At 40.3% G+C, this 26,666-nt stretch overlaps 1 protein-coding gene across 1 annotated transcript; it reads left to right on the top strand.

Moving 5' to 3' along the window:
- Nucleotides 1-9,466: 9,466 nt before the first annotated feature.
- LOC146667650 (uncharacterized) lies at nucleotides 9,467-25,464 on the top strand. The gene is made up of 10 exons (XM_085408502.1): nucleotides 9,467-9,517; nucleotides 14,781-14,835; nucleotides 14,969-15,274; nucleotides 15,349-15,582; nucleotides 15,678-15,776; nucleotides 15,923-16,135; nucleotides 16,230-16,571; nucleotides 17,316-17,661; nucleotides 23,966-24,023; nucleotides 25,327-25,464. The coding sequence occupies exons 1-10, from the start codon at nucleotides 9,467-9,469 to the stop codon at nucleotides 25,462-25,464; spliced, it is 1,842 nt and encodes a 613-aa protein (XP_085264628.1).
- The last annotated feature ends 1,202 nt before the right edge of the window (nucleotides 25,465-26,666 follow it).

The following is a 26,666-nucleotide window of genomic DNA, read 5'->3' as shown; positions in this document are numbered from 1 at the left end:
TACGTACCTCCACCGTTATACTGCCCGCCATGAAAAGTTTTTATTAAAAATATATCTGTCTCCTCCACTTGCTCACAACTTCTATGGGGAGAGAAAAAAAAATGCACAAATACATGACAGGTGTGCCATTCTTCCCAGTGTTGCTGCTCCAACACTGCCCTTCCTCTCCCTCTGACAGCCAGCCACAAACCGCACCCGGCTGCCATACCTTCATGCCGCCAACAGAGGAAGTCAGCCATAGCCATCTGTGCCCCCAGCATCTGTACTACCTAAAATGTTTTTTAAAATGTGGTTGAACCTTTACAACATCGCATGGTCTGAACAGACGATGAATGGGCACCCCAGCACGTAATAACGCGAAGAGCTGACCAAACACTCTTTTTCCACAGAGTTATAGTGACGTTCATGCTCTGACAATTTCCAGAGTGCTTGCTTCAGCCTCTCATATGTGACTTGCCATCAGTCTGTCCACTGAACCAGATCTAAGCCAATTTTCCAGTCAGGGGACTGGTTAGAGCCACAGAGTTCAGGATAAACCTCTGGTTGTACCCACCCAGCATTAGGGACTGCCTCGCCTATTTTTTCGCCCTTGGCCACAGGCAAGCCATGTTGGCATCTGCTTTGTCTATTTGTCGATCTGGGCTACCCCTTCAGAAGAGGCATCAAGTGCACAGTCCATTCCTCCATTGACCACTTGAATGGTGTTGCTGTCTCCTCAAACATCTCCATAAAGAAAAATACACCATTTGCTCCTTTTGTTTTGAATAGTGTGGATTTGGCAAATGGCATCACTCACCCAGCTGACCATTTCCCAGACAGCAACCTCTGCAACACCTAGATCTATGCACCTATGCCCGACTACCTGCAGTGGGTCCAAGTGCTGTCTGGTCACTGCTGCCTTCTCTGTGTGGATGGCAGCTTCCTCTACCAACGTTTCCTCCAGAGCACTCCCTGTGAAAAAAACCAACACGTTAGTAGATCAGATGCGAAAGGTGAAGCCCAAAGAGGTCCCAGTGGTGTAGTGTTATGAGCTGTTGCCCTCAGAACTGGAAGAGGCTTCAGTAGAACCACAGGTACATCCCCCCCCCCTCTCAATCTCTCTCTCTCTCTTCAAGGACAAGTGAACATCAAAACCATTATCCAGGATGAAACAACAAAGATCTATGAGTACATCAGGAGATGGCAACAGTCCACAGTTCACATGCTTAGTGAATCCCTAAGGCAGCGGAAACCTGAGAAAGAGCAAGAACAAGAACTATCACAGACGGAAAGGCTCCTGCAAAGCATATATCATCGGCAGATAGAAGAAGTGCTGACACTGAAAAATCCTACCAATGGCTGGATAATACCTGGCTGGAAAAACAGCAGAGAGGCACTAATCATAGGAGCAAAGGAACAAGTTTTAAGCACAAGATTGATAGAGGCTGGGGTCAACCACACCAGGCAAAACCTCAGGTGCACAGTTTGCACCTGAGGTCTTGCCTGCTTGTATCTTGCAGGGTATAAGGTATAACGTGTATGTAGTATTCAATTTGTCTCTTTACTTTCTAGTTTATAACTAAAGTATGTAAGTCATGTAACTATCTACTATTTCCCAACACACAGAGGACAAGAGAAAACAGACAAAACTGAACTCAACTGGTCTGCATTGTTGAGAAAAGTATACGGTCTTAGACACAATATTTTAACACAGATGTGACAATAATTAACCCTTACCTGTTAGGAAGACACGCAGATAAGCAAATTCATTATGTAACCATTAAAAAGCATATTAGCCTTCCAACTATGTGGTTTTTAACAAGCAGCAGTCAAGGCATACATAAACCTATTTGTGCACGACTGACAAGAACCTATCAAAAATATGGTGTGGCGGAGGTGTGGTCCCGGGCGCGGCTGCAGGGGAGGAGTGGTGCAGTGGGCTCAACGGGGCGGTGCTGGAGATGCCGGTGAGAACAGCTGATGGCGATTTGGACTGATAATGGTTTCCTTCCCTTTTTATAGTGAGACGGAGAGGAGCGGAGGGAGAGGGAAATCGGCTGGGACCGACAGCTGTCAGACTGTGTTCAGTCATAACCGGGGAAAATTGTAAATAAATGTGGAACCTGGTGATAAAGACCTGTGTGTGTGTGTACCTGTGTATAGTGCATTTCACATATGGATAATATTTTACCTGACCCAAACGAAAATTTTTCACAAATATCCAAATATTCTTTTGTAACAAAGGTAGGACTGTGAAATTACTGAACAATTTGTGATGTAGCTTGGCACTCTGAAGTTTAGGCGACAGATTCCTTCACAATTTATTGATCTGATGACTAAAGTGTTAAAACCTTCTGTTAGGACATTCATCAGGGACAGGTGAGTCTGATGGTCCATGTTTCCAATCCAAGGTGGAGAATGATACATTAAAGAGGCCAGCACTGGGACAATTCCAAGTATTTCTAAAGAGATGAAGCTCGTTAATTTGATGGTCTTCTTTTGTTCTTTTTTTAAATGACACTATAATATATAACAACAAAAAACAATGTGTTTATGCCATTGTGATAGCCGGTGTCTAGTATGTAATGTTATTTGAACATGATCCTTTTTATGAAAAAACTTCCCAAATCCCACATTTCTGAGAAAAATAATGAAAGAAGTGATTTTTGAAGTATTTCAACAGTTTATATATCTTTTTTCAATTATTGTTAATATTGTTTTTTGTTACTTTTTTTTGCACCTGTGAGTGGGTGTTGTGATGTCTGCCATTTGCTGCAGGGGGTGCTGCAACACTGCCAGCAACCCCAAGACCAAGAGTCCTGATGATGACTTAAAAATATAGGAATAAACTCACCTGTCTTCACTGTAAAATAAAAAATAAATATAATAAAAGAAAAGAGTCAGTTCTTAATCGAACCCTGAATTCAGTTGTAAGTACTAGTATGTACATATGTGAACCTTATTAAATTCATTACAACCATCTGCCGTTGTAACAGTATGGAGAAATGACAGCAAGTGCAAAAAAACTGACCTGATTTACATTAAATACTGATCAGCTGTGATCACTAAATTTCTCTTCTAGTAAAAATCTGCCACATAACCTCAAAAGACAGACAACTAACAACATTTACAGCTCAGTTTTCTTCTGCTGCACAGAGCTGACAATGGGTTAGCAGAGTACATGAAAATGTTCCTCATACCTGCAGAATGGCTCAGCAAAGATGGTCAAATCCCTCAGCAGCATAGACTGCTGTGTTAAACAAGCATTTGGTGACATCATGAGCAGTAACAATCGTCTCCTCTGAGCTAGAGAGAAGGTTATACCTTTTAACAAAGTTTTAAAAATGCCCCCAGAATTGTCTGGGTTCATATTGTGCTTATTTTTCATCAGTGAAACCACATGTCACAGCATTTGAGGCCACAAAAAACAAGAGTGAATTTAAAACACAATTCGTTCTCAAAGTATTTAAACCGTGTTTATCCCTGTGGTTGAAGATGTGTTTACACCTCTGAGTGTGATTCAAAAGTGCTAAAGTCTGACACTTTCGAACCAGCACCTGCATATATCCACACCCAGTACAAGACTCCATCCATCCATCCATCCATCTTCATCCGCTTTGTCCGGGGCCGGGTCGCGGGGGCAGCAGCCTAAGCAAAGAGGCCCAGACCTCCCTCTCCCCAGCCACCTCCTCCAGCTTGTCCGGGGGAATACCAAGGCGATCCCAGGCCAGCCGAGAGATATAACCTCTCCAGCGTGTCCTGGGTCTGCCCTGGGGCCTCCTCCCGGTGGGACATGCCTGGAACACCTCACCCAGGAGGCGCCCAGGGGGCATCCTTGTCAGATGCCCGAACCACCTCAGCTGGCTCCTTTCGATGTGGAGCAGCAGCTGCTCTACTCTGAGCCCCTCCCGGATGGCCGAACTTCTCACCCTATCTCTAAGGGAGAGGCCAGCGACCCTTCGGAGGAAGCTCATTTCTGCCGCTTGTATCCGCGATCTCGTTCTTTCGGACTATGATAGCAAATTAATTAACTATATGATTTTAGATGATTTATAAACTTTGAAATCAGATTAATTGCTAATGTGAACTACAGAATATTGTTGCATGAATAATGTTTAGCATTATTCATGCAACAATAACAAACCAAACCAAACAAATCAAACACAACCTAGAGATCAAAAACAGAAAACACTGGAGCCCAGAAAATAACCAAACAAAAAGGCCCACAAAAGGCGCAGGCGGCCCGGAAACCACTCCCAAAAACAGTTCAGGGGGCCGGCCCGGAGGTCGACAGCGCAACAGCCCAAACCCGGGCAGCTCGGGGGGCAGCTCGGGGGGCGGCCCGGAGGTCGACGGCCCAAGACTCCAGAAAATGGCCCAGAGGTCGACGGCCCAAGAGTCCAGAAAACGGCTCAGGAGGTCGACCGTGAAGCCAGCGACCGTGACGGAGCAGATCCGGAGGCCGACCACGACAGCAATGATGTCCAGCCAACGACCTGGAAAGTGGCCGGGCAGGACGAGGACGAGCAGGACGAGGACGGGCAGGCCGGGCAGGACCAGGCAGAGCTGAAGCTGTAGCTGAGGCTGCACCAGACGAGGAGGAATACTCGGAGGCTGCACCAGACGAGGAGGCAGAAGGCTGGACGGGCCCCTCGGACCCTCCAGCAGAGGCAGGTTGCTGTTGCTGGACAGGCCCCTCGGACCGTCCAGCGGAGGCAAACAAAGGCAGGTGAGGTTCTCCAGAACCACCAGCGGGAACAGATGAAGGCCGGACGTGCCCCTCGGACCCTTCAGCAGGACCAGGTTGCAGAACAGATGACTGGGGAGAGGAGTGGCCGTGGCAAGGGCGCCGTTTCCTTCAGGATGAGAAAACAGGAACCGGTGAAGAAATGGAGACCTCCTCCTGATCCTCCGACCACATAGCTGCCAGGAAAGAGGCTGGTGAATGGACAGGTGAACAAGGTCCCGGCTGGCGTGTGGAAGGAGAGGAAGTCCATGGCAGCGTAGAGGCAGGTGGAGAGTGTGTGTCTTGCTGAATCAGCGATGGGGAAGATTTAGTGAGTGAGAGAGCAAGCTCACCAGCCCTAACTTGCTCTCTCCAGGCAGTAATGGTGCCAGCCAACTTAGTGTCCTTAGCAAACTGAGTAAGCTGAGGGTTATGCCTAATGATAGCATCTACTGTGCTTAGCCCAACTGCCATAGTCCGTAAATCCTGTGACTGGGCAATGCAGTCGAGCAGACTCACCATCCGCATCATCTTGGCGTTGAACTCAGAGGAAAGAGAGTCTGCGGGGTCCATGTTCTGGTCACGATCTTCTGTTAAGGAATGGCTTTGTGCAGGCAGGAAAAGGACCCAAAGTAGTGATGGGTCCAGCAACACTGACGCACCGACGCTTGTATCAAGCTCACAGAGTGAAGCCTGTATCGTTGCGGGCGTCGCTTTAAGAAAAGTCACATGATCGATACAGCTGCTGTATCGCTCATTGCCAACGCGCCAAACTGTGTTTAGAAGGTATCGCGTCCGCATCTGTCAACGGAACGAGTCGCCACCAAAAAAAACAAAAAATTACTCTCGCAAAGATAAAAAAAAAAAAATAAATACACATCTCTCCATAACAAAATGGAGCCCGAAAGAAAAGTTTCTGCTGTGTGGGATCATTTTGATCTTTTAACTGCAAATAGTTTGTCTGTCTTCGTTTCAGTGTAATCTATCAGAACAGGAAAAACAATAATGTGACTTGCAGTGTAAATTACTTATTTCATTTTATGCAGGTTAAATGTCGCATCTGTTCTGCGGAGCTTTTTACATAAACACAAGCACCTCCTCAGTGTTTAGGCATTACAGAGCCAAACATGAAAATGAGGAGACAATCACACCGATAATGAACACGGGTCGGCCTATATTGACACTGAACAGCTTAACCAGTCTGAACACTGTTCTGGGCCAGGCAGTCCTGAATTTTATTATAAAGGACTGCCAACCCCTTAGTATTGTGGAGAGTGTCGGAGAGAAACATTCCAAGATCACAGGATCCTTTAACGTACTGGGGGAATAGGAAGACATCTTATCTGAACCTTTTCCACCTGGCTTTACAGTTTTTGTACCCCAGCTTCATCTGTGCCTGTGAGATTTCCAAAGCTGGGGAAATGGTGTAAAAAAACCCCCAAAAAAACGCAGTAGACTGAATGCAAAAACATTGGATATACTTATTTTTCTGAATAGAAATTTATAAACTCTGAGTCAATTACATTTAAATGGGTAATATTATATTCACAATACTTCCATTTTAATGATGTCTGCAATGTTTGCAATGTAAAACATATAAAATGATTCCATGGAAAGTACAATACCTTACAGTATATACAAGTATGACTAGGTATTTGAATCCGTGTCTGTTGTGAGTCTCAAGTAAGTTGCCTGCAATGATATTTAAGGTCCAGCAGGTGTCAGTATGGAGCAAAACAGCAACAATGTGTCGACACAGTATCGATACAATTTGGGGAATGTGCTGAAACGCTTCACGAGGCCTCATTTACCCATCACTAACCCAAAGTGCAGACTCCGGAGACAGACAGGAACTCAAAAACGGTAACAAAACTCAGACTCCAAAAACAAACTCTGGCAAACAGCCAGCCCACACAGCATCATAAACAGTAGATCACAACACAGACAGAGAAACACAGGGCTTAAATACACAGAGGGAGCAATCAGGGAATGGGTAACAGGAGGGAAACACAGCTGGGGCAAATCAGGCCTAACGAGACAAAGGAAGCAAAACCAGATGCATTTACATGAGACACAGACTTTCAAAGTAAAACAGGAAACATAACACAGAGACGGGAACTTGACAAGGGGATACAGCTGACAGGGGAGACAGAACAACTAGAGAACACAGAGACATAAACCACAAGACAGACCTCTAACAAAGAGATGGAAAGGAAACATAAATTACACTGTAAGTAATTTTACTGTATGTAGTTACTTTGAGGTAGTTTCGGGAAATGTTTGTAATCTTTTATTGTACTTACACATTCTCATGTTGTGCATGGCGATGTATTCACTGATACTGTGTTTTCAGCCAGAAGGCACAAAACACACTTTTCCTGTTTTAAAGGTGAAAGTGAGAAGAAAGCTTTTATGTACAGAAGTGGAAAAGTGGAGACGTTCTCACTTCTGTAATAAGGCATCTTACATTCACCAGCAATTTTTTTTTTATACTTTTTATCCCAAATTTCTTCTTTTACTGGACAACATGGTCCATTCATAGCCATTCCAACAGAGGTGTTCGCTGTCATCATGTTTGGTCTCATCTAACAACTATGTGAGATTTGAGGTTGGAAAGGCTGCCTTACATGATAAGACATCACCACCATGCTAGCTTTAGATCAGCCAAGGGATCCCACTACACTGACACCAGATTGTTATGGAAATATGATATAAATTGATCTGCACACTATAAATAAGTTGTCTTTGTGAGATTTTAATTTGGTGTTTGAAAAATGAATTAACAACTTGTTGTTAATTCATCATTTATAGGAACAAGTTATCTACCTGCTGTGTTCACAGAACACAAGTATATCTTAATCGAGGGTTATATGAAGACAAAACAAGATATTTTTGAGCCTTCTATTCAGCCATATTAATTTAACACAAGGTCAAAAAGGTCAAAACACTTAAAATTTTCCATCACAGCTCTAATAATGTTTGGTGACCTTCTTGTAGAATTGCCTTCATTCACAGTGCACTGCTACTTTAAAAGGAGCTTCAGACAGTGTGGGAATGATTTTTAGGAATGTTTGTAATAAAACAATTGAATTTCCCCAGTCTTTGTTTCCCCAGTCTACTTATACTTTTTGCTTTTATTTTGATCCATGATTTCCTCATTTGGGGTCCTGCAACAGTTTGTGCTGCTAATTAAAATAGATCATTCAGCTGTCCTGTAAACCTCTAACTCTTGCCAGCCAACAAGACAAAGTGGTAGTTTACAAGGACAGAGGACCACAGTTGTTAGATGTTTGTCAATTAATGGCAAGATCAGAGAGCAGGAACCCAACAAACTCAAGAAGTCTCAGGGGCAGAAGGCAAAACTGCAGGAGAGGTGGAAGGTCCCAAATTGGTCCCTATATGTGTCAGGAGCTGTCACTGCAAAACTCATTCCCTGGGGAATACTGTGTAATTGAAATATTATACATTTGGGAAAATGTGGAAAAATATCAATTACTTACTCACTACTTATGTAATGTTGATTTTATGTTTCTCTTGTTATAAAATACACTCAAAGTATTGACTTTTTAAAAATGCAGTGTTTTATTTGATTCATCTAACCTGTGAAAACTTTTTTTTGTGGAGCTGATAAACAGATCAAAGAGTAGAAACAATTTGTAAAATCAAGTTGTAACAGTATACAAACGAGTTAGTAAAAACCTGGCATATCATAATGATTCAAATAACCCCAGTTATCGTGAGTTGTCTTGACAATGGGTAGTCAGAGAAAAATAGAAAAAAAAATAGAAAGATTTTACTTATACCTGAAGGATGGCTCAGTAAAAAAGTGGTGAAATCTCTAAACAACATTGACTTTTGCATTAAATAACCAGCTTCTGAGATCAAGAACTATAATAATGGTGCCCTCTGGTGGACATGTCCCCAACTGCTTCACAAGTTAAAGAAGGACTCTGTGTCAGTTCATATCTGACAGGTCACCAAGTGTTTATTTATGTATTTATTTAAATCAGAGAATATGTCACTGTTTTTGATGCAGCTGTGATGGCATCAGCCACACATGGGTAAATCAGGCCATTTGTTCACTTTATTAGTTTGTTTTGCAGTTTTCTTCTTTAATATAATTCATTAATCATTTGGTTAAACCTAACACTGATATTATGAAAATGTTTTCTGTTATATTAATTATGTTTCTCTTTCTTTGAGTTATCTTGTTTTGGTTGGTGGTTGTTTCCTGTCTGGGCAAAAGGCGTGGCTGAGGACTCAAAATGCCTGCTCAGAAGGACCAACCATGTGCTTATCAGGAACAGGAGTGGTTTAGGTTTACTTGTGTTATTTTGTGCTTAGTTGATGTTACTGTGTTTTTGTTTTGTGTGTAAATGGTTAGGCCAAACCACTATAAAAGCTATGTCTTTGTAATTAGGTCAGTTTGTGAGTTAAGGTGTGTCCACTTTTAAGTTTCTGGAAATTACTTTTTGTAGAGTTATATGAATATGAATATTCCATGCAAGTGTATACAGCACAAGTGTGTGTGTGATGATACAGAAGGTATTTGTATTTTCCTTTAAATGTTTTTCAGGCCGGACACACACAATACAAGTACAAAGAAGATTCAAAGGAAGAGGAAGGAAGTTTAGTTTTAGTTTCAAAGCTGCTTAAAGTGTGAAACCAGTCAACATGAAACAGCAGTCATTCCGTCCCCCTCACCTTCACTCTGACAAAGAGGACTGTTCAGTTTGACCGATGACTTACTTTGTCTCTTTTATGGTTCAAGCTTTTACTTTTAGCTTTAGGCTTAAGGCCTGGACTACAACAATCATGATGTTGAGGACACTGAGGTCATATTTATTCCTGATGTACAGTACTTCAGAGATTAATTAATGAACGCTCAAAAAGAGAGATAATAAAGAAAGATAACAAAGCTGTTTACTAATGAAAGCACTAAGGCTGGAACGATAAGCCACACCCAGCAGGCATATCGAAGGGTCAGGAGTGCATGAGGTTGTAATTTGCTGCAATAAGTTGACGAGTTAAACCACCAGAGGCCAGCAAAACAACGTTAATGTTAACTCTTCAAACCCAGAATACAATTCAATTAGAGAGCTCAAAGAGTAATTATAGATATGTTAAACAAAACAAAAGGCACAAAGTAAAACAAACACAAAAAATCATCTTTCTCTGCATTAAAATATAAATACAATAAAATTTTAACTTAAGAGCAGATTAAAGTCGACATCACTCGAGCTTTTGATCATTAAAGTTTGGACTTTAAACCATCATCATCAGATACGGACAACAGTTTTAAGACCTCCTCAGCTTTCTGCTCAACCAATTCAAGCATCTCAAATGAATGTTTAATGAATTTAAACATAACTGCATGCAGCAGAGTTGATACTTATTGATACAAAAATTATCATCACAGGCAGTGATTTTGGTATTTTGGCGGTATCATCTTTTATATCTCAGGTATTAGTGATTATTTATGAGTCCTTATATAATAATTGTAAATAACTTTATCTAAGAAGAAATATTTGAAAAAAAATTACAGATTGTATAGTTTAAATTTGAGGAATCTGAGTTCATATTAATTCCTAAAGTCAAGTATTTAAGATTGTGACTTTTCTATCATTAATCTTTGAATAAAGAGAGATAATAATAGTAGGATAATGAAGCTGTTTGCTAATCAAAGTTTCTGTTCAAGGTGTTAATGGAGCATGTGGTGGCAAATTTCTTTTCTTATATATTGGTCACTTTAGTAATGGTAATATCACTTTCTCACTTAATTATATGCATGTAGAATAGACACTACAAATGTGTCTTTGTGCCCTATCACAAACACAGTGGGGCGATTGTAAGTTCATGTGAGATGTAAAACAGGTAGTGAGACTCTGTGTCCTTATCTCAGGGAATAAGGAGGAAGGATTTGGGATGTAAATCTTTAGGCAATGTCTAAGTAGAAAACATGGTCATAATTTTCTCTCTTTCGCTCTCAAAGGGAAGGTTTTCAAAGGATGAGCCGAACTGAGGGTATAGACTCATGTGATGCTTTGGAATTTCTTGTTCAGTTAGTTTGGTCAAGCCATAGAAGACATGAGTGAACCGCACCCATCTTCAGAGACTGCTTAGGTGTTTGACCAGAGTTTCTCCATATAACAATATGTACTTAAACCCACTTCAAATAATGCCTACCAGCTGTTTGCAGTTTATTTTAAAACTTCCACGAAATGCACAACTCAGAATTTGTGCTTTCAAAGGTTCATCAGTGGTTCTAAACTGCTCACATCAACATCTGACTTCAAGCAGAAAATGGTTCACAATAGACTGCAAAGGAAATTATGTTCAGAGTGAGCTCTCTGTGGATGGACAAAATGTACCGTACAACATGTTTGAAGGGAAAAACCCAACTTTAACCATCAATGATCTAAGAGAGAGTGATGCAAACGCTTATTGCTGTATGAAGACTACAGACAGAAAAGCCTGCAGAAAGGAACAGCTTTCTGCTGAACGTGGTGGAGGCAATATTCATATGGGCATGAATGGCTGTTAGTGGATCCAGTTTAGAAACATTTATTGATGATATCACTGATTATAGAAGTAGCACGATTAATTTTGAAGTTTACGTGGCTATATTCTCAGCTTAAATTCAGCGAATGGTAATGTATTTTTATTTTTTTATTTCATTTTAGCAGGTCAACTGCCTTTTGTCTCCCTCTTCTGACAGTGAGAGCAATTACACACAATGAAAGGGTCTTAAATGCTGCTGGGTATTTGATTTGATTCAATTTTGACTCCATCAGAAATATTATATTTCTCATCATTTATCAGTACATATCTATGTTTTTATATCTATGTATAAAAACAAAGCTGACACTTGTGAGACTTCATCAGATGTGTAAGCATCACAGCAGATGCTTTTGTGTCAAAGTAACTGAGGATAAAACACAGAAAAACATCTTCTTATAGCAGATAACCTTGAAAATATTCTGCAGTAGATCAAAAATGAAAGAAAACCATCAATCAATCAACATATGAACATTGCCTGATGCTGCTGAAATGAAGCAGAGCAAAGTTACAGAGGTTTTATTAGAGACACAGCTAAGCCTTTTGCAATTTTGACGTCATTCTCAAAAGTTTACATTTATTCAGTATTGAAAAGCACAAAGGCAGGTTTCTTGGTGTCATTTTTTAAAAAACAGAACAAAACAGCTCACCAGTCTGTACACAACGGTGGACTGGTGCGTAATGAGCAACCAAATAATGCAGAAAACAGATTTTTGATGGGAAACTGGTCTTTGAGAGAGAGTGAGTTGTGCAGGAAGTGTGATTTCATCGTGGAGGAAGCAAAACAGCAAAAGTAAGAGGGAATTCATGATGATGTTTATCAAATATGAAGCGTAGTTTTGATCTTCTTTTGCTGCTGATTCAGGGAATTTTGGTCAGAGAGTGACCAAACCTGCAGATTCAGAATCTGTGAGATGTCAGCTTTCAGCACCAACGTGTACGTGCCGTCGGGTGAACAATCCGCGCTTTACATCTTTGTGTGGAATCTGTTTACCTTCTGTCATTTGCTGTTTTTGCTCTTTAGTGGTTGTTGAAATAGTTTTGTGAGCTTTGACCTGAGATTTTGGCAAAATATATTTATATTGTAGCGAGCAGATGAATCTTAGCAACAAAGCACCACTCAGCTATTGAGCTTGCTGTTCCACAACAAACAGGTAAGAGGAGCTCTATTAAACACTTGCTTGTGTTACACTGTGCTTCCGAGCGTCAATAACCACATAACCGAACTCACTCATGATAAATCATTCTTTCCATCAAACAATGACAGTGACTTTGTACCACAGAACAGTTAAGAGAACAGTTAAAAGTCATGTAACTGTAGACAATAAAACAAGAACATCTTAACAGCAGCACATGTCCCAAGGCATGATGGGAGATAACTAGTCGCTCCCCCAACAAGCCAGACAGCCCCCACCTGAGTGGTTAGCTCTCCCCAGCAACCGGCATGTCCATAGCAAAATCTCTGAGGTGTTGGAGAAGGCAATGACGTCATTAAGGACGTTCCGCTGGTCCCCCAGCTGTCTCTGAGGCCAGGTTGGGGGCCTGCCATTGAAGCTGGGATCCTGACCCCTCCATGGGTGGACTCAAGGGCTGTCACGATGGAGTACGACCACCCTGTTCCGTTAGACCACATCGGACAGCCCCTCGAGAACAGTGCAGGGTCCAACCCACTGACTCATCAGTTTTGGGAAAAGCCCTTTCTTCCTCTCCGGGCTGTAGGCCCACACCTGCTGACCTGGCAACAGTCCTCCCCCTTTCAGCGGGTATCATAAGCTCGCTTCTGCCGGAAGTCTGCATCCCAGAGCGCCTGCCTGGTCAACTGGTGCACCTCCGGTAGCCGGGCCCAGAGGTTTTGGAGGTAGTCCAATCTAGGGTCCCTGCCCCCTTCCTGCTCACGGGAGGATCTGAATACCAAGTGTACTGGGGTACAAAGCTCATGCCCAAACATCAAGGTCGCTGGAGTGCATTTCGTAGATTCCTGGACCGCTCTAGGGGTGCCGTCCGGGTCTTCCTCATACCCATCCACTGACAGACCTCCTTAAACAACACTGCCTCGAAATTCCGGCCCTGGTCACTGTGCAGTTCCTCTGGTACCCCGAACCGGCAAAACATCTCGTTGACCCGACACTCAGCCGTGGTAACAGCGCTCTGGTCGGGGCAACCGGAACGTAGCGGTTCCCCTGGTCAGTGGTGGGGAAGGGTCCCAGGATGTCCTGACCCTGCCGCACCATGAACCAGCTGGAGGAAAGGGCATCTGCATTGGTGTGGAGACGATGACGAACCTCAAAGTGGTAATCCTGCAGCGTCTCCAACCACCGGGCTAGCTGTCCCTCCGGTTCTTTAAAGTTGAGCAGCCAAGTGAGGGACGCATGGTCTGTGCGCAGAAGAAACTTCTTTCTGTAGAGGTATGGTCTGAAATGGCGGAGACCCAGAATGATGGCCAGCAGCTCTCGACGGGTGACAAAATAGTTCCTCTCCAGTCTGCTGAGGGAGCAGCTGTAGTAGGAGATGACACGCTCCCCCTCCGATGGTGACAAGTACAGACTATAAGCTTTTCACATGTAACCTCCTCACTCAGCTTCTCCAATAAGGTTCAGACCCTCTCCACTTAAAAACAGAATGAATGTAATGTACCCGAAACAGAACATGTTTCATAGCATTGACATGGCACTTCATTTGCAACACACACATACACACATACACACATACACACAAACATACGCAAACACACACTTGTATGTACACTGCTGTGACTGCAGTCAGTTTCTAGCAGAGAGAACTGTGGTCCTTTTGCGTGCTAACTCAAAGATAATAATAGGGTTCAGTGGAAAATATTACTGAAAACATAACCTGCAAGCACTAACCAAATGTCCATGATCTCAGCAGCACAGACTGCTGCTGAGATCATGAGCTGTGATAATGGCAGCCTACAGTGGGCAGGCCAGCAACTGTAAGACAGCAGAACAAGATAAACTGGTGCACAATAATGGTGATGTTTTCAAAATGTCCATCATTGGTATTAATAATTTATTATTATTATTATTTATTATTATTATTATTATTATTATTATCATTGTCTTTATTATCTTAACAGGCTGTTAACATGCATTAACATTTGTATGAGTATTTTGACAGGAGAATCATTTGACTCTTGTACCATTTTGTTTTTTTACACTCCATCAGGTTTGAGCAGGAGACTTTTAGAAAAAAATTATAAATACATACATAAATGTAGAGAAATAATATAAACACTTTGTTGAAAACTGAAAGTTACTTGAACATCTAAAATATTCAGGGCAAGACGGCAAAACCACATTGATTGTCTTGCAGATAACGAAAGAACCACAGAGGAAGGACGTTCATGTTTAGTTTCAAAGGTGCTTTGTGTGCCAAACCATTGTACAAAAACAGTCATGTCAGTCCTTCTGTTTTTCAATCGATTTTAACCTGTGAGTTAATCTTGTCTACTTTTATATTTACTGTCAACTTTATGCTTGCACACAAGACTTCAACCAACATGTTGCTGACAGATTTTCAACATCTGTTCGTCTGTTTCATCTTCTACATTTCAGGTATGAGTAATTATTTATACATTGTTATGAAAAGAAAGCAAAAATTTTATTTACATTCTAAGAAAAGAAAAAAAACCTGACGTAAAAATGATAAGACAATGAATTCGATTCCTGATAAAAGTTTCTGCTAAAGGTGTTATAGGAGGAGAAACCAGGATCTGTGCTTTCAAAGGTTCATCAGTGGATCTGCACTGCTCACATCAACATCTGACTTCAAGCAGAAAATGGTTCACTATATACTGGGATGGTTATAAGTATGTTCAGAGTGAGCTCTCTGTGGATGGACAACGTGTAACATACAACATGTCTGAAGAGAAAAACCCAACTTTAGCCATCAATGATCTAAGAGAGAGTGATGCAAACGCTTACTGCTGTATGGAGACTACAGACAGTGCAGGAAACTGTTGGCTCAACAGAATTAGTCTACAAGTTGTTGCAGGTACAGTGACTTTTACTCATTGATTACTTTCCAAATGACATCATTGTATAAGTTGTTCTCCATCATCCTCTCAGAGCTGCAGGTAAAGGTGATTCCTGCCACAGAGGGACAGACAGTAACACTGATGTGCAGCAGCAGCTGTCCTCTGACTGAAAAGCCTGCAGCCTACATCTGGTACAAGAACAGAGAGTTTCTCTATGAGGACTGGTCTCCCTGGTACCAAGAGCTGCTCAGCAGTGAGGAAGCAGTCACATACTCCTGTGCTGTCAAAGGCTACGAGCATCTCAGAGCCCCTCAAGTCTCTGTGGGTGAGTCATGATGTTTATTGTGCTACAAACCCTTCAGCAAAAATCTGTAAAAATGGCCTCAGTACAAATATTAAATCTAATTTCTTTTTGTCCAGATTCTATCACACAGATATGCTTCAGTGTGACTTATGGAAACACTTCTTTCCACAATGAGACATCAGTGAATGAGCGGCACTCCATCACATATCCCAGAGGTAAAAATTCCACACTCTACAAACACATCTCCAGTTAATATCAATTCTAGTCAGATTTGTTGAAACTATCATTTATAGGTATTATATGAGCTCTTTGAATATATCTATACATAGTAACAATAGGTGTGTTTATCCCTTTTCTGCAGAGGTTCATGTTCAAAGAGCTTCTTTCACCTCGGTGTTTGTCACACTGACCTGTAACACCAGCTGTAACCTGACTGATGATCAAACTGTCTACATGTGGTATCACAACAAAATAAACTATTATGAGAATCAACATCATTCAACTCATAACTCTTCAACAGGCACATTCTCTTGTGCAGTTAAAGACCACGAATATCTTCAATCTACAGAAGTTTGCAAGTTTCAAATCTATGTTGCCAACTAATAATGAACTCAAGTGCTGGAATACAGACCAATCAAACAACTCTAAATCTTCCATTTATATTTCAGGTGTTCAGGATAAAAACTGCTGGAGAGTGAATTATGTCAGCAGGAGAATCTGTGCTCTGGAAGGATCTTCAGTCAACATCACAAGTGAATACTCACATCCTGATAACATGAAGCCAGAGTTTAAATGTTGGAGTAAAAAATGGAGAAAAGATAAAGTGGAAGTTGAAGAGCTGATTGAGGCTGCAGGTCGTGTGGAATATCAGGACAACATGAAGAACCAACACATCCTGACCATCAACAACCTGAAGAAGAATGACTCAGGAGGATACACATTCAGATTCAAGAAAGATCATGAAGGATGGACCCAGTCTGATCTGCCTGGAGTCTTTTTGATTGTCACAGGTAAATCTAAACTCCTCAGTCAGCAGACTTTACTCATTAATGTCTGAACAGGAGCAGAGGTGGAAGAAATATTCAGATGCTGTGAACATGTCAATGCTGCACTGCAAATGCTCATTACAAAGAAAAAGTCATGCACTTAACCCTCTCAGGCTCAAATTAAACTTTTTGTTGCTAATGCACAACCAAGTCCTGCAGTGGTACTTCTGAGTAAAAAAAACTCATAACATATCTATGTGGGCTAATCAGGTTGTTAGTTTTTAACTGTTGCAAATCTGCAACGCCTGCCTCAAGAGGGTTAAAACTGAAATCATTCAAGTTTTCAGAAAAAAATGCATTTCATATTGTATAAAATAGTTCTTATTATGAAGGAAAAAATATGTTTTACTTTTTTAGAAGAAGCACTCATGTGTCTTTTCCATTTCTCACTTTGGTGTTTGTTTTTTTTTATTTGAACAATCTGGATACTGTTATTTTGTTTGAGCTATAAAGCAATTACTCATCATTTCAGCATTTAACGCTTTGACATCTAGGAGCATACATCCCTTAACTGTCAACTTTAAATGAGGTCAGAAGAATTTTGAACAATAACATTTCTGGCTAATTTTGTTTGTTTGTTTGTTTGTTGTTATAAATCTACATTCACAAGAACCACATTTCCAAACCATAAATGTCTTCAGTTTGACAATTAAAAATCAATGAAAATGGTGCATAAATAATGATTTTTTTTTTTTTTTTAACTTTCAGAGCTGAGAGTGAAGATGAGTCCTTCTGCAGTGGTGACAGAGGGTCAGAGAGTCACACTGACCTGCAGTACCAGCTGTCCTCAGACTGACAACACAAACTACATTTGGTACTTGAACAGTCGACCTCTGACCCTAAGAGAGAACCAGAACAAACATCTGATCCTAGACCCAGTCAGCAGGGAGGATGCAGGAAGCTACTCCTGTGCTGTGAAAACCCACAAAGATATCAGCTCTGCTCCAAAGACTCTCACTGTCCAAAGTATCACAGGAACATGGACACCAGCAGCTGCAGGAGTTTCTGCAGCTCTGCTGCTTTTAATACTTCTCTCTGTCTTCTGGTGTGTTAGGTGAGTAACGCTTTGATCTCATTCAGGTCAATATGTTCTTCTGATATGGCTTTAATTATATATATATTTTCTATCTGTTCAGAAAAAAGAGGATTTCTAACCAGCCTTCAAGAGCTGAAACATTAGGCAACAAACAGCAGGTACCAAACAGGAAACAAAAAATTATTCTGCAATAACAGCTGAAATAAAACAAGCCGCTTGAACACCTTGTTTTTCTTCATATAAATCTATTCCTGCTTAACCCAAAAGCATGTATTTTTAGCCTTTGTATTGTTCTCCTTCATGTGAATTATAACCTCTATATATAAATGTATGTAGATATACATTAATAAAATGTGATGTTATTTGTCCATGCAGATTTTTCCTGATTTCATAAATAAAAACGTTCCAGGTGAATCGGATGAGCAGGATGGTCATCACTATGTCAGGCTGCGTTTCAGTTTGAAAAACAACACTGACATCTACTCAACCATCGAGTTATCGTCTGCTAAGTAAATACACCTTCTTTTTTTTTGCTTTATTCATCATATTCAAACTGTGATTTGAAATCACTTGTTGATTTGAAAATTATTTCCTTTCTTTAAATTAGAATGACGACGACTTCCAGTGACTTTGCAAGAAGTGAAACATCAAACAATGAAGAGCAGGTACATGACAGGATTCAATTGTAAAACATCAACTCCTCTATTTTTCTTCATATCTTCAATCATTTGTTATCTATCAAGAACAGTGCTTAAACTTGTGTCCTCGTCTTTTTTTCCATCCATAATTCCTCCATTCATACATCTATTTTCTCCCATTTGTGTTGGGTTGGGTCACAGAGAGGGCAGACATGTAAACAAACTATCCCCTGCTAGCTCTTGCAGCAGTGGGTCATTTTGGCATTCCCAGGTTAGCCATCACACATCTCTCCAGCAGGTCCTGGGTGTTCCCCAGTGCATCCTCACTGTGGGAAGAAGCCACGTAGGAGGTATCCTAGTCAGACTATTGCTGACTAATTAGTACTAATTAGTACCTTTTGATTTGGGCGAGTAGTGGCTCCACAACCTCGACTTGAAAGATACTTTGCACCACTTGTAGCTCATCTTTTTCATACTATGTTAGTGGGATTGCTGTCAGGATTCTGCCAGAGGTGGGAGTTTGTTCCCAGTGTAACCTCATTTTATGTTTGGTATAGTCCTGTCAAGCATCCCCACCACCTGATTCGAGTCAGCACCATGTGGTGATCAATTGACAACTCTCCTCCTTTGTTCACCTGAGACCAGCTGTTTTTGACACATTTGAAATTATAATGGAGAAGAGGTCATCAATCATTCCATGACAGGCAGTAGTGAACTTTTCTAACAGACTAATTGAGTTTTATTGTCACAAGAACAGATATCTCTCATACTTCATGCAATACCTCTATAGTGGAACACATCTGTTTAACAAAAAACATCTGCTCTCTCTTCTCAAACATTATTGCAGGCCTGCACTGTACACACAAACTCACAAACTGCACAAACTCAAATACAAATCTACATGTTAGCTTCTATTCTGTTGTACAGTGGCACATTAATGTAATCTGATATCTATGTTTTCCTAAATTTAGCAAGCCATTTCAAAATTGAGATCTCTAATCTAGTTTAGAGGTCCCAACCGAGAAGCCTTAACACCCACTCACATCATTTGATCACAAGGTCTCACAATGGTTTCACCCGAAGCCTTGCTGGAGAATGACCCACACCCGTTTTTACAACTTGTCTCACATGATTATGCAGATCAACTGTGGGTTCACACTTTTCTTTCCAAGAAAAGACTTTAAAATGGATCCTAGATTCAATTGGAAGCTAATGTAGAGAGGCCAAAACGGGATTGATGTGGTCGAATTTCCTTCTGCTTTAAAAATCGTGCCGCAGCATTGTGCATTAGTTGCAAGCGTGACAAAGTGCCATGCCCAACCTCTACTAAAAGAGAATTGCAGTAATCCAAACGTGAAGTAATAAAGGCGTGAATAACACTTTCCAAGTTACACTTGGAAAGAAAGGGCTTAACCCAGTATGTTGTGTGTCCTCCTCAGGTGAACCCTGACCCCATATATGACAACCTCCCAGCACATTATAGCGGACTGCAACTACCTACGAGCCACACAAGTGATGTCTACTCCAGTATGGACCCACTGCCTGCTCACTAAAGTAACTTTGTTACCATAGTGATTTAAAGGGCCTTTTTCTCCGATAGGTTTAGCGACTGAGCTAATTTCAGTATCACAGCAGGGACACCACATTTGGTGGATCTGCCAGTGGTTTTCATACATAAATTACAGAAGAAATAAATGTTGAACTTTTCAGTTAGAAAATGTATTTTATTAAAACACATGTCACAACTGAAAGATGACAAAAAACTGCAACTTGAGTTTGAGTGCAGCTGAGTGACTGTTTTTTAATGCACCATGAAATATCAAAAACCATATTATCAACTTTTGTTAATAATATGGTTTTTTATATATATTTTTGCAACTCTCATAACTTTCCAAAGAAACTGTATGGGCATTTATTGCAATAAATGTGGCTACTGTTTAAATTCAGCCCTGTGGTTTCATATGTATTCTGGCTGATAGACGATGACCTCTTAATACTGACAGAGGGTCACTCTTCACTAAAAATCTGTTCTTTTGAAAAGTAGTCATGTTATGATTAGCAAATAATGTAATCCCTTGACAAAATGTACGAGACAAGAAAGCAAAAGTGTCCAGTGAACAAACATAGAGCAACACAGGGGGAGGCAACAGATGGAAACACAGGTGGGGGGACATGACTACAGCTACTCACACTGAAACCCACATGCTCTACATTACAGAGGACTCATTCCTAGAACAGAGATAAACAGAAAGCAGAAGCTCTAAATAGCAACTTAAACTTTAAAATATGAACTAAGAATTTAAGACTGCAACAAAGAGTCAAACAACAGGAACCATTAGAAATTGTGGAAGCAGATTTCTTTTCTGTTGTATTACAAACATATTTAATCATATCACTTAAGTATAGCCAGATCACTCCTGACACCAATTGTATGCATCCATGTGGAATCTTATCACAACTGGGCCCCAAGTTTTATTGCACCTTCACAGAAGGTCCATTATATAATTGAAGATCTCCGACATCCTGCTCTTAGGGAGGTGACAGCCAAGCAGAAAACAAGGTCATAATTGTTTCTGTGAGGCAGGAGGTTAAAGGATGGGGCTGATGGCATAGAGATATATGATATGCTATGGAATGTTCTTTGTTTAACAGCGTCTGTGATGGGTTATATAACATGTAAGGGCAGCGGCCACAATTCAGAGATCACCCTAGTGTTTGACAGGAGTGGTTCTCTCCATATTGCAATATGTTATTAAACTCACTTTAAATCATGCTCACTGTGGTGTTTGCAGGTTATTGTTAAAATTTCCATAATAAAATCATGAAGTGATTTTGCTGTTGTTAAATCTGTGTGTCGTTTCTCAGCAGATACACTCACAGTAAACACTTTGTCTATTCTGTTTTCAACCTTTCCTGTAAAATTGCTATTTATTTTTGACATTCACTCATGTTTTTGAAATTTTATGAAGTGACAGAAACAGCAGCTGTAAAAAGGTGATTTACATATCACTTTGAACAAGAACTGTTATGTGGTTTGTCTCTGAACTTGAGCTCACTACAGATAAACATCATGGAAAGTACATCATGGCAGCACGGAGTAACTTCTACACAGAAAAAACGAGCAGTGTTAGTGCAACACCACAAGAGTCAATTTCAACACAGAGCCAGCGTCTCTTGAATAAAATGACAACAATTAATGCAACATGAAAAATAATAACTTTTTAAAAATTTCTTACCATATTCACATTGTTTTATGCTTATGTCAACTAATATGAATTATTATCAGTTGTAAACCCTTTTTAAAACTTTTTTACTGTCTACTCTTGTAGTATGAATAACAGCTGTATGGAGACTTTTGGTAGTTCCGAGGGGGGTATAACAGTAGTGTTTGCTGCGAGATCGATCAACTTTAGACCAGACAACAAACGACGGAGACTCCGGAAAAGTGCAATCAAACGATGAGTTTTATTATCACAGGAGAACAACCAACCGTCAGCATACGGAATGGGTTGCTCTGACAAGAATACATTGGGTTCTGGTTTTATAGGACAAAATATCACACCTACGTCAATACAGTTCAAAAATACATGGTGACAGACGGGCAAAAGTTCAATTCGTGCAGACAAGGGTACATCACGTACATATGACCTTACACCGACATATAATTTCTCTTTTCTACATTACTTGCCTTTTAAGGTAATAACTTCAGGTCTTAGCATCTCTGAGAGCTAATAATGGACCCTCGTCATTAATTAGTAAGTAGAGTACTTTGCAGCCAGTCTCAAACTGAAGCAGAATACGCTTAGGCCTTCGCTCAGACCTGCTACTAGATTAATATGTGTATTGTAAGCATGCATGCAATTAACCTGCTATGTTCTCATCTCCCCTCAGCATGTATCATCTGGACACTCTCACCAGTGAAGCTTAAAACCTTCTAGAATGGAACATCAACTCTTAACCAAGCACATTTATGCATTGTGTATAAAATGAACTCAACCTGTAAAAATAGAACGGTCAATGTGATGACAGACATATTCAATGCAATATAAACCCTGTAGGAAATATTACTGATAAATGATACTGTGAAACATGTTATTAATACATTCTTCATAAGGCAAATTATATGGTAGCAATGAAAGAATCTCTGAATCCCAACCTATCACATTATTCTAAATGGTCTTCAACAAAGTTATCTTCATAAGTGTAAAATAATAACTCTAAACAGTGTTAGAGAGCCTTGAAAAAATCATCAAATGCTCCAAGTGAACTGGTTGACTTGCATGGTTTGACCTGCTTGTCCAGGACAATAAGAAACTCACGGATGGTGTTCCTCTTTGTCCCTGCAGCACGTAGATAGGGTTGTGTAATGGGGTTGACGGCATCAACATGTTCCTGGATGCTTGTTCCACTCTGAGTATGTTAAAAATGAAGGAAAAAAAAACAAAATAAGTTGAATAAAAAAATCAAAATATCTGTTAAAACGTAATTGTTACACGCTTTCCCCGTCAATGTTCAAATCAACAGCTAACCAACACCCCTCACCCCAAACACAAGACCACATGGTAATACAAGGAATAAAACAGGTATCAAATATTTTTAAAATAGAGTGCATTTTATATATGAAAAGAAAACAAATGATTGTTGGCCTCTGGTAGACACCCTGAGCTTGAAGGATAAAAGACCACCCACAGAGAGGGGATTCTTTTAATATATATATATATATATATATATATATATACATATGATTTTTTTTTTCATGTATAATAGCCCAAATATGTCAGTCTGAAGCCTGAGCCTTTGCCTTACAGGGATCATTTGTATATATGTTGAATTTATGATTTCAAACTTGTGCATCCACCACTGTAACAGTATACAAGTATATACAAGTAATATTAGGTCCTTGTGGGGCCTGTTTATTTACACTATATTTACTGATCCAATATTTTTTTTACTTAATCAACCAAAAAAAAGAAATAAATAAAAAATAAAAATAAAAAAACTTCCTGAAAACCTTCAACATAAGACAATGATATTATTACAGATATTTGCACCTCAATCATCTTGTGCTGTGAAATTGACAAGAAGTAGGCAGAGAACAATTCAAAAAGTTGCTGAGATCAAGAGCTACAATGGTGTCCTCTGGTCGACATGTCCTGAACTGCTAAAAAACAACAAGTGCAGTACTTATTTTTTCATTAAAGAATATATCATAGTGTTTCATGCAGCACAATAACACCAAACCCCCCCCCCCCAAAAAAAAAAAAAAAAAACAGATTGAATATAAATCAAAATACTAGTTAAAGGTTTTTCAGTGTTTTCCTCTATGGCTGAAATCCTATTTTCTCCTCTTTAGCCAAAAAAGGCTAAAGACTGGCAGACGTTTTGACTGTTGAGCCAAACTCAGCAGTGACAGAATACAATTCAGTCACAGAAATCAAACACTTTTTGAATATGGAAATTTTAAAGAAAGCAACTAGGCTAAATAAAAAATAATAATAAGAAGGTAACTTTTTCTATTAAAAACAGCAGCTACACGCAGGAGTTTCTGCAGCTCTGCTGGTTTCAATACTTCTCACTGTCTGCTGGTGTGTTAGGTAAGCAACACCTGGTTTGATCCAAAAGCTATACATTCAAAGTCTGCTCTGAAATCCCGGATTTTATTTTTCATTCCTTTTAATAAACAGAAAGAAGAGGACTTCCAGTCAGTCTCAAAAAGGAGAAACTTCAAATATAATGCAGCAGGTGCAAAACAACATTCAAATAATTCTGCTGTGTTAGACAAACTTCCCCTCATCTGTCCTTTTTTCTCACATGATCATTTATCTGGAAAAAGCTTACACTTGTTATATGTCCGCCAGCAAGCATTCTTTTCAGTGTTACCCCCCACACCAGATCATTTTCCTTCTGAATGTTTTTTTTATTCCACACACTGAACTGGAGCTTGTTATTCATGCATTCTTTTCGCCACGTTTAGATTACTGTAATTCATTGTTTATATGTCTGAGCAAAAACTCCCTGAAACGTCTGCAGGTTGTTCAAAACACTGCAACAAGGCTTCTGACCAAATCTTCTCATACTGTTGTTAATACAGCTGCTTTGACTCCCTATTGAATTCAGAGTCCATTTTAAGATTCTGGTTCTGACTTTTAGAGCTCTTCACAGACAAACACTAGCTTACATTATTGAACTTCTAACCTGTCCCTAGCAGATCCTTTACAGAGCTTTACAGACAGAGCTTTAGCCACCGTGGCCCCCAGACTCTGGAACTCTCTTCCTCTGAGCTTTAGATGTATGCTTAAGTTTCACACCACAAACCAATAGCAAAACATTCTCCTTCAGGATTTTCTAGTAATGAGCAGAATCCATGATTAAATTAATTGAAGCAAGTTGTCCAGATCCTGAAGCAGCAAAGCAGCCCCAGACAGATGCCATTTTTGCCCAGTCTGCTTCTTATTAATGAATCGTGAACTTTGACCTTAATTGAGACAAGTGAGATATGCAGTTCTTTAGATTTTGTTCTGGGTTCTTTTGTGACCTGACAAATATAAATTACTTTGTTTCTCATTTTTTCTTTAGACTGTTGTTTTCTGAGATATTTTAACTTGTTTCACTTTGTCAGACAGGTTGTTTTTTGGGGCGATCGTGGCTCAAGAGTTGGGAGTTCGCCTTGTAATCGAAAGGTTGCCGGTTTGAGCCCCGGCTTGGACAGTCTCGGTCGTTGGGCAAGACACTTCACCCGTTGCCTACTGTTGGTGGTCAGAGGGCCCGGTAGCGCCAGTGTCCGGCAGCCTCGCCTCTGTCAGTGCGCCCGAGGGCAGCTGTGGCTACAATGTAGCTTGCCATCACCAGTGTGTGAATGGGTGGATGACTGGATGTGTAAAGCTCTTTGGGGTCCTTAGGGACTAGAAAAGCGCTATACAAATACAGGCCATTTACCATTTTAAGATCTGTCACTGAAGTGACAATGTAACCAATAACAAACAACCAGCTGTTAGTTTTTGATGCAGTTTATTATAAATTTATAATAACTGTCTCGTCTCCTCAGACGAACCTTGACCGCATTGATGAAAATATCTCAGCTCAGTCAGCAGGGCAGGATGATCATCACTACAGCAGACTGCACTTCAGTGAAGACCACACAGCTGACCTCTACTCCACCATCGAGCCACTGTGTGCTCAATAAAGAAAAGCTTGTTACCATGGTGATTTCACCTCCAGTGATATTACTCTACCATCACAGCACAGACTCTGCAACTTCTAGATCTGTCAGTGGGTTACACTCGCTTTATTTTAATATAAAATATAGTAAAAATAAACAATTTATTTGAAACTGCAAAGCTTAAGTATAAATTCTTAAGCTTTTAAATTTAAAGATATTTGGTAATGACGTACCTGTGTTAAAAAAAAAAAACACCTGCAAAACACAAGGAAACTGTTTAAAAATTCTGCTATGTCCAAAAGCCCGTGTGTGTGCATTTACTGATCACCCTCTTAAAAAATGTGCTGTTTCTGTTCTGGTAACTTTTTGTCTGTATCACAAAATAATGACTAACAGCGTCATCTGGCTCTGCTCTCACTGTCAGCACTGTCAGGTGTTTGATGAACATATAATGAAATAGGTCGTGTGTAGGAATGGGAATCACAGTTGTCCAATATCTTGGAACTGTTCGTAAACAATTGCATCATACTGCTAACACAACTTCGACTTTTTGCAAGCATCCTCACTGACACCATGCTAATGCTAAGCTAACAAGAACCCAGAGTATTGTTAAAGCTGATCCCAGTGAGCCGCTGCTGTACTTCAACAGGTAACAAACTGATGAGCAGTCACACTTTAGCCTCCGTTTCTACCTGTTCATGTTTCGACAGTACAGTCACTGTGATGATTGATTTGAAGTGTCTTTGCTAAGAGAAAGATCATGTGTGTCCTCATTGTTTTTTTATTTGTGTTGGTGTGTCGGGCTGTAGCCTGTAGGTTTACACTGTTAAATGGTAATTATGCGACAGTGTGTTTCAGATCATTTTGCAGAGTAAAATGAAAGTAACATAACAAGTAGTATCTTTAGTGTAGTTTCTGAGAATGTCAGCTCTCATGGGTGAAGTTTGGCTCTGAGGGTCGGGGAGGAGTGTAGCGGTAGCAAGGCAATGTGAAGGGGACCAGATGGAAAAAAGACGACCACATGAGCCTTCAATCGTTTTTCAAAGCTTTGAATATATTCTTTCTTCCTTCTTATACAGAGGTTTTGTCATGCTCACCAGCAACACATCTAGAAATAACCACTCGAGCCTCTCAACAAACTCCTCTTTAAATAGATGCTGGTCATATCACCAATAAAATGCACGATGTGTGAAACAAAAGAATATGAACCAGCAGTCCCCCCTCAC

Source organism: Rhamphochromis longiceps, linkage group LG6 (genome assembly GCF_057381845.1).
Source record: "Rhamphochromis longiceps isolate RC_006_pf linkage group LG6, R_longiceps_female_GT1.1, whole genome shotgun sequence".
Lineage (NCBI taxonomy): Eukaryota > Metazoa > Chordata > Actinopteri > Cichliformes > Cichlidae > Rhamphochromis > Rhamphochromis longiceps.
The sequence above is the reverse complement of the archived record's forward strand: the minus strand, read 5'-3'. Positions and strand labels throughout refer to the sequence as shown.

Coding starts and splice junctions, on each gene's coding strand:
- LOC146667650 (XM_085408502.1), top strand. CDS start 9,467: ATGGTTCAAGCTTTTACTTTTAGCTTTAGGCTTAAGGCCTGGACTACA. Junction 9,518..14,780: donor TTAAGGCCTGGACTACAACA/ATCATGATGTTG, acceptor ACTTCAACCAAC/ATGTTGCTGACAGATTTTCA. Junction 24,024..25,326: donor CTTCAAATATAATGCAGCAG/GTGCAAAACAAC, acceptor TCGTCTCCTCAG/ACGAACCTTGACCGCATTGA.